Genomic DNA, 11,548 nt, shown 5'->3' on the forward strand with positions numbered 1-11,548 from the left:
ATTTTGGCATCTTCACTGATTTTGAAGAGTGGAAAAGAGTCCTGAGAACGAATTTGAGGACAGGTGTCTCGGGACCATCACCCTCCTCTCAGGTTAAGTCATCTCAGCAACGTCAGAAAAGTCCAAGAGAATCGTGGCCTCAATTACAAAAGTCCTTGAACCTCAAGTCCTAATGTTCTTAAATGTAAAGTTTCTTCTGTTATCTCTGCTAAGCCCCTGGCAAAGACAAGAACCTAGATCTTCCTACTGTAATCCTTTCCTAAAATAAATTTTCGCTTCAAGGAACCCTTCTGGGGAAATTCCTTCAGGAAGGGCTCACAGCTGGTTCCAGCTTGGTCATGGGTTACTAGGTGGCCCATGTGTAAAATCAATTAAACAGCGATGTGACTCAGTGACTGAAAGCTGCTTAGTGAGCAGCAGCTCTGGGCACGAAATCCTCCCTCTGCCTCCTCCGTGTTGGGGTGGGGACGAAGAATGAGGACTCACAAGGAGGAGTTTATATAAACAAAATACTTTATTATTTGAGAAAGAAACGGCCAAATTACAAAAGTTTTGTACTTAAGTTCTGTTCATCACCATGCCAAAGGTTTACAATGGACCTCAGTTCCCGTTACTATTAGGTGGGACCGCATGACACTGCCAGCTTTGCAGATAAAAGGAAACAAATATTGGTGATTTCGTGGAGCTCAACCCCATAGAAAATGAGCCCATGGCTAAGGTTTGTTTTGGCAGCAAGATGTTCCCAGTCACGTCTGTTGATGTTATAAACAGATGTCCGAGCGATAAACAGGTCCTGCCTGAAACATCCTGTGTTTAAAGATACTGGAAATTGCCTTGTGTGGGTCTTGGGGCGGCTTTGCTCTTCCCAGCTTGCGCCTAAGCATCACACGGACGGTTCTTTAGAGCTGTCAGCCACCAGTCCAAGTGTCCTCAACACCACTATTGAGGCCTGTCCAACTTTGAAACCAACCGGACTGGATCACGCACAGGCCAGGAATACACGCTGACCCAGACGCTCCTTAGAAGCAACAACAAGGACTCCATCACAATCAGAACGTGTTCTCATGTGAACTTCCCAAAGCACTCTTTTCCATCGCGTTTCCTCTGTTGGCCTCTGGACATTCTGCGTCCAAGAAAATAGGAAAAACACAAAACAAAACTACCTTGCTGTGGATACTGAGCAGAAAGGAGCAGCCTGGTATCCCCAGCCCAACGCGGCAGTCAACAAGGATGGGAGAAATCATTCATTCATACCCGAGGTTCTCCCTCCCCGGTTCCCCCCGCACCCCCAAACCTTCAGCCCTTTATCTTTACATGAAGCTGAGGTAAAAAATAAAGCTTTTTTACAAATTACATCTTTCTCCAGTGAATTACTTTTACAGTAAAAATAGCTGCTATGTAAAGCCCCCGATCTCTGAAAAGGAGTTGCATATTTCCAAAAATAGTATTCTTATCTTAATCATACAGAATAACTTGGGGCTTGGAAGTGGGGTACGGGGTGGAAATGGCTGGTCGGGGAGGGTAGTTGTGGGGGAAACACAGTTAAAGAAATAGGTTTTGTGCATCAACTGATTTAAAGGCATGCATAGAAATGGAAAACATATGCCATCTGTCAAGAAAAATACTGCTTTATAGCTTTTACATTACAATTAAAGGAGAAAGCAGGGGCCAGATGTGCCCCCGAATAATAACATTACATTTCTTATAAAAATTCCCAAATGTACAAAGTCCTTGCCAGATAATAACCCAGGCAAAACAAAACAAAACAAAACAGGGATTAGCCCTCTCATGACTTACTCCTGTAGGCATAGTACATGCCAGTCATACACATTTTACAACTTCCCTTAGTCTGCCCTCGGCAGATTCAATGTTTGCAAAATGCCACATGCACTCTTGAAAAATGGAATAAACATTGCATGTCGGCATTGTTATTTCACATACAGTTATATAATTATTTTAAATTACAATATACAACTTCTGTTAAATAGAACTGTTACAGGATTTTGATAACAATTATAAGATTACAGTCATATATACAAACCAACCTCTGAAATGGCATGAGTATTTCCTTGCTGCCTCCTACCCTCTGAAACAAGAAACCACTTTTGCATTTGTCATTCCTGGTTGCAAAAGGCAAAAGAAACCCCAAATTGTGTGTGTCCACGACATGCTCACTCCTTGGAGCATGTGCAATAGCCTGAACGATCCTGTCACACAGCCTGCTCGGAGGCAGGATGGCTTCCCAGCGCTGCCCTCGCGGCCACTTTAATGTAATTGCATTATAAATAGCGTTTTCCTGTCCACAGGCTTTCGAAGCGAGAAACCGTGCTGCTTTGGGCGAAGAACCGCACTTTTGGATGAAATAAGGCCACTGCTTCTTGGCGACTTTCCTGGACGTGTTCAATCTGGCCTGGCAGGGTCCTGGGAGCAGTCCATCAGGACGGCCCCGCTCGCAAGTCCCCAGGGCCTCAGTCCTCCGTGTCCGGCTGGACGCCCAGGATGGCATGCAGTTCCTCGGGCGTGAACCCCAGCAGGTTCTGCAGGTCGCACACGAAGCGGTACACATAGCGCTTCCCTGACGTCTTGTGGATGATGTTCTTGTCATAGTAATAGCGCAGACCCCGGCTCAGCTTCTCATAGTTCATCTTGGGCTTGTTTTTCCTCTTTCCCCACCGGCGGGCCACCTGCCGCGGACACAGACAGGAAAGAGTTCTTCAATTCCACGTGGCAATTAAGAAAAAGTGAATGACTTCCCCCCAATTATGACGCTGACGCATGCTCACCCAGGACAACGTGCCAGGGCACTGTGTCCCTCGGCTGGTTCTCTGAGGGCGGAGGGGGGTGCAGGTGCCCCCACCCACAGCACCGTCTGGTACAGGGCTTTCGAGGCCACTCGCTCAGCAAAACCTCCTGGGAGCCAAAGGTTCAGAATCGGGGGTCCTGAGACAAGGAAAGGCTGTGCCCTCTCCCCTCCTGGGTTCTGATTCCACCCACCACCATCGGCAGCTGCTAAGTGGGGCTCTGAGCCATGTGACATTACGCATTGCTCACGGGATCGGGGAGGTGACAGACTGCACTCTACTGGTGCAGAAACCTAGGGCTTCTCTAATGCTGTCCTAGAGGGGCAGGTACTGGATCTGCCCTTGGCTTTCTCTCCAGCCCAGGCTGGGGCAGCTCCGCCGAGCTCAGCAGAGGAGCACGGAAGCCTGGCTGGAGTGCGGGCGTGGGGGTCCTGAGATTCATTCCCCAACGGAAGAAGGTGGACTTCCCAAGGCATTCTCACACAGTCAGGAGAGAGCCTCAGTTTACCACCTGCACCTTTTTATCCAATGACCGAGCAAGACAGTGAACTCGGCCAGTGCCCAGGGACTCTGTAAACCTATCGGCGAAGCCGGGCTGGCACTGCAAGTGTCCCGACCGTCAGGAGTGCCCTCCTTTGTACTGGGAACCCTTCCCTGTGCCCAGAACACTGCATTTGTGAACCCAAAGCAATACAAGCCGAGTATGAGCCCACAGGCTGACTTCCCAGGCCCCGCCATACCTCATCGGGGTCAGCAAGCTTAAACTCCCATCCGTCCCCAGTCCAGCTGATGAATGGCTGGCAGGATTTGTCAGACAGCAATTCCAGGAGAAACTGCCACAGCTGGATAGGTCCGCTTCCTGAGGAGAGGGCGCAGGATATGTTTTTATAGATTTCAAATGTGGCAATGGTTTAGTCATCCCAATGAAACAAACAGGTAGGGGAATGTGAGACCCAACTCTGGGTGCCAACGTGAAGGCACCATTCCGGGGGCTGGTGCCAGCCCTGAACGCTAATGGGCTCAGGCCAGACACCAGACGGAGGCCTTCCTGCAGGCCCCCTACTCCTAGAAAACAGGTCACGAGGCCCTGGGCTGTTGGGTTTGGTCTTTCTGGGAAATAATTCGGGGCCACCAAGTCTTGGCATCAGAATCTCTCAACCTGGGTAACTGCTCCTTATATAATAACTTTCAGAGTCTGTTTCTACAAACACCTGGCAGGACAGGATGGGGGCGCTTGGAGGGGCATTTCGCCATGGAACGAGTCATGGCATTCGCGGGGTCCTGGGCGGCAGCTTTCCTGCCTAACTAACAACAGTGGGTAAACTGCTTGACCCAACATGCGGTTTCCTCAACAGCCATCTGGGCATTTGGCACGGTCCCGCCGCCTCACTGCCGCTCTCTGGTGACACATTTGCCTTGCACAGCGCTCTTCAAGTGCTTTTTCTAAACGAATGGTGCTTCGAACCACCCCCTTGGAAAGCAGCACCATGGTCGCGCCATTTAAAGATGAGGTGTAAGAGGTGGCTCAGAGGCCAGGTGCCCTGTCCTGGGTCACACGCCCGTCAAAGGGCAGTTCTCCAAGACACCAAGGCCATCGTCAGTAAGGCTTTGCTAGGAGGCACGGGGACAGGATTTCTGGAGCCAGACAGAACTGGGTTGCTGCCTGTGTGACCACAGAGAGCTGTGTCACTGAGCCAACTTCCCCATCTGTACAATGGGCTGACGGTACCACCCATGCTGGGCTGTCGAAGGCCTACCGTACATACGCCTAGTCAACCACAGAGCTGGCAGGCAATGGGGGGTCACTACCACGACAGTGAAAAACACCACCACCACGGCTGTGGATTTTCTGACCAGGCCCCGACCCCCGAGTACGAAAGCGACACCAGTTCTCACGCACTCAATGGGTATTTTAACACGTTTCCATAGCCGTTTGTTTTAGGTGACAGAAAAAAATGGATGCCTACATATCCTGATTCTCACCTATCAGATTTTTGTCAGTAGGCATTTTTGAAATCCCCAGTGGCGCCATATGGTCAAAACATGAAAAAAAAAAAAAAAAGAAAGAAAAAAGGAAAGAAAGCTCATTTAAGGACACATGAAGCAATAAAAAAAAAACTCCAAAAACAAAGATTCAGTATTTTCACTAACGTGCTGGAAATATCTGGTTCTAAAAACGGCTTTAATATTTATCCCCTGCCTAGAATAGCTCTTGCCCAAACCTTAAAAATAAGATGCGTTTTAGAAGCAAGAAAAGGTAAACAGTCCTGTGTTATTTGAGGCTGGCTTGCTGCCCCTCCCCGAGCCAGCCTACATTCTTTGCACGGGTGAGTCAGAGAGCTGATGGAGGTCCCATGTCTCCTGCCCCTGCTCCTGTCCAGAATGCCTGAGCACATCCCAGGTGAGGCAGCGGCCAGTGGGTTTCCCCCCACGCCACGGAGCTGTGTATGACAATCTTTGCAAAGCTGGCCTTTTTGCAATTCACGGACACAGCGCATCTGGGCTCAGGATTATACCCCACGGACCCAATGTAGGGTGAACATACCATGTGCTCAGAGCAGAAAACACCCTTGACAAACACGGCTGGGGCTGGGCAGGGCACGGAGAAGGTGACGAGAGACCCGGGCATGCACACTCACCTGTGAAGCCGGCCAGCACGGCCGCAGGTATAACTGGTTTGCCTTGCTCCACCGGGTCGCTCCGTTCTTGGATGTAATCCTTGAAAGACATGGTCGGCTTACTGAGGCACAGGGACTGGCTGCAGTCGTCCTCGAAGCTCTCGAAGGAAGGTACACGCTGCACGTCCAGCAGCGACGACTGGCTGTTCCAGGACTGCAGCAGCGAGTCCGAGCTCTCGAAGCTGTCGCCGCCGCTCTCGGGGGGGTCGCGGTCTCCGGGCTTCCCTGGCAACGACACCCAGGCACACGTGGTGACCTCTCCAGGATAATGACAGGTCCAGCCCTACTGCCAATACACAATGGCAGCATCATGGCCATCCACCCCATTCGGCCGTGCTCCCTGCTGGAGCAGAATCGTGCAGACCTTCGCAACGCCCTTAAGCTGAGGGGCTTCGTCTGACTCTACCGGACAACCACATCTTCCCCCGACGCTGGGACGGTGCGTCAGGCGAAGCCTTACAGCATGGAGTACGATCTAGCAAGAGAGAGAACAACACCCTACACCATGGGTGGACCTCTGACACAATACTGAGCAAAAGACCAACATGAGAGAGGGAACAGGCGGCCGGCTTCTATTTACATCAAGTTCAGGCGCGGGAACAACCAGGAGGGTGCCAGTCAGGACGCTGGCTTCCCGCTGGGACTGGGGAGGGGGGTGAGGGAGCTTTCCGGGGTGCTGGGAGCCTCTTTAGCTCCATCTGCGTGGCCGTTACACAGGTGCATTTATGTAAAAATCCAGCCAGTTGTTATTTCCTGAGATTCGCGTACTGTATATATACATCCCCATAAAAAGAAACCTGCCACATTCCTACATCGTCTCCCCACGGGGTGGAGGAATCCAGCCCCAAGAGCAGGGCCTGTGTCTTGTTTGCTCAATACCCTTGGACCACGGCCCAAAGCATATCAGGGGCACCCTTAGGAAGCAACTCAATTGTCTGTGATTTTGACCTAGTCATTTAGCACATGGACAAGCCCCTGACCTGCTCCAACTGATTAAGAATCTCATGTCACTGTCTGATGGTGGCTCCCAGAATCCAACCAAAGCTTTACTGAAAAGACCGCCTAGAAGCTTCTTCTTACCGGAACCGCTGGTGAGCAGACTCAGGTTGCTGCCCGCGAAGTCCTGGCTCAGGGAGCAGTAGTTGACACTGACGGTGTCAAGCCGAGACTTGGGGAACATCGGAAACTCCTGCTCAGATCTGAGGGCCCCAGGCGCTGCCGTGGATGGACACATGGTGTCCAGGAGGCCGCCTTTAGGGTAATTCTGCGTCTGCATTCCGTATGGCGGCTGCTCTACGCCGAAACCTGGAACAGAGCGACCGGTCAGCACAGCTAGTAGGCATCAGTCACAACCCTCTCTGCCTCAACCAACTCGAACTGTTCTGCAAGCCCCAGCCTCCGCAAAGCCTCGTGGGAATGTGCGCTCTGAGGGGCAGGCCTTCCACTAAGGCCTCTTCGTCTCAAGCCACACGTCTCCCCAGCCTTACTGGACCTTTTACAAAATGCCTGCGGCCTCTGGACCCTGGGCGCGTGCGATGCCTCAATGCTGGTATTTCTACGGCTCTAGTGTATCAAGTGCTTTCACGTGACTCATGACAGGGTTCACTGGCTTTAGGCTTCCGAGGACACCAAGCAAGACTCAGGCAGACTAAGTGATTTGCTCCCAGTATGTGACTCCTAAGGAGAATATCCCTGCCCTGGCTGGGGGACCACCTCTAACCTACATTCACCAATCCTCAACCAGAAGGGAGGACCCGGATTCCATGACACCTTTTCAAACTCCAAAGTTCAGAGCACATTTAGCACTGCTTTCCACACACTTCCTGTGCCGGTCCCTCTCAGTTGTCACACTACACCTAACCACAGCAGCCAGCTCATGCCATCTGCCCTTTGCCCTCTGGATGGCCTGGGCCAGTGTTGGCCAATGCAAAGATGACGCAAGCCACTTACGCAACGTCACATTTTCTCGTAGCCTAAAAATTCTAGTTATTTTTATTTTTTATTTTTTTTACACAGTGGTAATTTTAAGTAGCATCACAAGAGAAACTAGGGAAAATAATTTAAAATGTTTACTTGACCTCATATAACAATTATCATTTTAATAGGTAATCAATATTTGTAAAATTAGGAAGGAGCTATTTTACATTCTTTGTTTCATACTAAGACTTCCAGGTCCCACGTGCATTATATTCTGACCACACATCTCGATGTGGACCAGCCACATTTCAAGCGCCCACGAGCTTCCTAGCCACGTGTGGCTACCCTATGGGACGGTATAGGTCTACAATGCACCTTTTGACCTTCCATGAGCTAACAGGACAAATTAAAAGGAAGACCTTAAGGGCAGAAGCCATTGGACTGACCTAATGAATTGCTATTAATCCAGTGAGGAACTGCGTTGAGGTGGCCATTTTCTTCATACTGATCTTCTGTCTTTTCTTGGTTTTCTGAAAAATAGACACAGGAGAGAGAAGATTGCAAATGGAGGTTAAAGCTACACAAGAAAGTTATTTTCTGAATGACTGTGCGTTCTATGGTTATTTCAGAACAACTAAATGCATTGAGTGGTTCACACTTAATCTGATGGGTCTTCCAAAAAAACTAGAGACAGCAACACATTTTTTTAATAACTAGAATAAGTTTTCCAACATGAACGCTGTCGAAGGCATTCAAAAAGTTAAGTTTTCTATGGCACAATTTGAAAGATCTAGATGGTGTATGTAACTTATCCGTGCAGTCAACAGACAGTTCAATGTGTGTGAAGTACCACCTGGACCAGGCAGAGACTAGGAAGACAGCAGGTGAGGGACGTGGACTGGGTTCCTGCCTCCGTGAGGTTTACGGTCACCGCTTTAAACCCTGAAAGTGTCCCCCGGGTGCAGTGAGCGTTACACACAGAGAGGGCCACTGCGCTGCGGGAGTTGGTAACGGGGACACACGTGCCCAGGAACTTTGAAAGGGAAGAGCGGTGGCCATGCGTATGCCCACTTCCTACCAACACACGTAACCACACGGGCACCCACAAATCCAGACCCACACAGACTCACACCCAAGTCAGAGCAAAACAGGCCCAACTCGCTAACAAACAGACCCTCACCAGAAACTTGTCACATCAGACTCGTCCAAGTGGAGGGAAAACACGGGGTCTTTAAAAAAAGAATTTCCCTCGCCCTCAGGAGCCATAACTACAAGGAGCTGGTGACTGAATTCTAAGGTCTTTTCAAGATTCTGATTCTGTTAATAGACTTTTGAAACTCAGCGTTCAATTAAATGAGGAATACTTCCCTGAATGCTACAAACAAGCTGATTTTCTTCAATGTTTGACTTAAGTGATCCCTCACAATGATTTTTATCTCTCTTTTGTTGTTGGGTTTTTTTTTTAAACTCAACATATTTTTAACAACAGTCTCAATGTTCTTTTAAGGTCTGAATCAAGTCTTTCTACATAATGAGAGTTCTTCTCTCAGGGACCAGTTTTTGTATATCAGTGCGTAAATAGATGTCCATGACTTCAACCTTGTTTAAAAACATAAAGCCAAACCAAACCAAAAAAAAAACAACTTTGTTGGACTCCATTTGGACTTAACAAAAATTGACGGTAAAGCCCACAGAGTTAGTCCGAGCAGAGGCTTCCTCTCCTCGAGGCTGACTGGTTCATTTCGGTTCTGTGAGGTGAGTCACACAGCCGGGGGATCCTTGCTGGCCCCCATGTCTGAGCCAACACGTACTCCCCCGACCAATGCCGTCCAGCCACGGTGAACAGGTTAATGAGTAAGGCGACGGCTTTGTGGCTGTACGTAAGTGGATTCAGATCTGTCATCACCGTGATGATTTGACTCACTCTAGGGTGTTTTTGGGCAATTTACATCATTTAAACTCTGAGCCTACGGTGGGAGAGAGCCGATCACCCCACCACGCCTCCCTCCCTCCCATGGCTGGTGGGTACCTTTGATCATCTGCTCCAGATGCTCCCAGAGAATGTCACCCACGAAGTCGGGTGCCAGCTCCAGAAAACGCTCCTTGCCTAGGTTGCACAACACCTGGCCGTCCATGCCAAACCTCTGGAGGTTTACGTTCACCAGACTGAACTCGTTGGTGGCCCAGAGAAGCCACTGGCACACCTGCTGCTCCGTCCACAGCCAGGGGTCTACGGGGGAGGGGCGACATGGAAGGAGGCAGTGAGGCCAGAGTCACTCCTGATTGACCCATAAAGTCCACATGTGCACCAAAGACCAACGAAATGAGCCAGCCGCCCCAGGTAAATTCTAAGACCCTGACAACAGTGCTGGATTAAATGTTCAGTGGGCGGGATTGGCATAAAACTGGCTCAGGTTACCCACATCTCTGCCACTCTCAGCAAAAGCTTAAAGAAGTAACCCATCTCAGGCAACAGCAGAAACATGCGCTGGTCTAATACAGCGTAGACTCAGTAAAGCAGCTCTGAAACAAACTCACTCTTGGGGATGCCCAGCCTGCGTCGCTCCTTGTTGAAGCCGCTGAAGGTAGCTTTCAGGGCTTGACTCATCACGGCCTTGCTGCATGGGGTTAACAGGGGCAATTCACAGTTGGCCGAGTCTAGGAAGAAACCCCAGGGGGACGTTAGGATTTCAAGCTGGCAATGTCAGGTGGAGAATTTAGGGGAGAAATCTTAGTTCGTAGGAAAGAACAACGCTGATCTCAAACCTTCACAGAATTCCATAAAAAATATAAATATTTACAAAAGTTTTTTCAACTGAAATTGAAAAAAATACCATACACCTCGTAACTTCACTTGTTAAAAAATTCTAAAATAAAACGTAAGTTTTATTTTACGATGCAAAACTTCATAAAGCAGTTATGCCTCGGTAAAATGCCTACTTAAGTCTATTTTAAAAGTTTAGACAATGAGAGGAATTACATGGCTTTTGGCCAAAAGGCTTAAGGGATTGTAAATACATAATTTAGAGGTGAATTCCACGAATCTAAGCAGCAGGCAGAGACTGGGAGCATAGTGTGAACACACAGCCCCTAAAACCCAGAAAACTGGCACACCTTCTTCAGTTTTTATTGAAAAACAACCTTCTCTAGATTCCCTGAGCAATTTCAAGAATGATAAATGACCATCACATGATGGCACGCTTACGCAAGCACATGTGTTTCAATTAATTTCCTGGGCTGTATTTTCTAGCACCTACTTCATATGACAAAGTAACCCCTGGAATGTTTCCAACTAATAACTTGTCACAGTAACTGCAGAGGCATCGTCTGACGTGCTTATCCTTTATGAAGAATAAACAGTGATATGAAGAACTACAGAAGTAAATGGGTAAACATTAGCAAGAATGATCTGTGGCCCCAAAACACCAAGGGGGATGATTTAAGAGGAAATCCAGGATGAAAAGTCCGGGGTGCATTTTAATGTGCATTGGTCTGCTTCACAGGGTGGACCTGAGAGCTTGGGGTTTGAAAACAACATCCTCATGGAAATCTCAGGGTCCCCTGCAGTTTGCCAGTAGCAGGACATTTGCTCTCCCTGGGGTGCGTCTGGCAGTCACCTTTTATCAAAAAGGAAACCGATCTTGTCCCAGAGCCTCCATCTGACTTTCCCACCAAAGACTCAAGATGCCAACGCTTATCACTGAGGGGCTGTCATCTCTTTACTAACTGCACTCCTTAGGACAACCAGGCACAGCGGGTCAAGATTACCATGAGAAACGGAGTCCAGGCCTGTGGGCACCTCCTGGAGGGCTTGGTCTTCATTCAGGGAGGGCAAGACAGCAAACAGGGACCCATCAAAGGTGTCAAAGGCTGGCTGGCGCTGCAAAACAAGAGTATTTATGCTTATTTGTTTTCAAAGGAGCCTGTGGGTAATCTCACCCACCACCGTTATGTCCTGATTAAACTGGCCATGGTAAAGCCACACCTGGAAGGGACCAGCAGTGCTCCAAAGAGACTTCCAGGACAGGCTGAGTGACACTCTGGGTCATGGAGTCAGATCAACTGGGAATTTATTGTGAATGGCTTCATCGTTTAACTTAATCAATTAAGTAAACAAACCTAAAAATACTAGCATCTTAGGAGAACAGGGCT

General features: G+C 49.0%; 1 protein-coding gene across 1 annotated transcript; it reads right to left on the reverse strand.

Annotated features, from left to right (window-relative positions):
• Positions 1 to 492: 492 nt before the first annotated feature.
• ETS2 (ETS proto-oncogene 2, transcription factor) lies at positions 493 to 11,303 on the reverse strand (the record flags this gene model as incomplete). Its single annotated transcript, XM_019655762.1, has 8 exons — positions 493 to 2,684; positions 3,542 to 3,660; positions 5,441 to 5,704; positions 6,560 to 6,784; positions 7,843 to 7,926; positions 9,426 to 9,626; positions 9,935 to 10,054; positions 11,165 to 11,303. Coding segments are annotated over 8 exons (1,368 nt in total), but the record flags the coding sequence as incomplete, so codon positions are not given.
• Positions 11,304 to 11,548: the final 245 nt, after the last annotated feature.

Source organism: Hipposideros armiger, unplaced genomic scaffold, assembly GCF_001890085.2.
Source record: "Hipposideros armiger isolate ML-2016 unplaced genomic scaffold, ASM189008v1 scaffold_246, whole genome shotgun sequence".
Classification (NCBI taxonomy): Eukaryota; Metazoa; Chordata; class Mammalia; order Chiroptera; family Hipposideridae; genus Hipposideros; species Hipposideros armiger.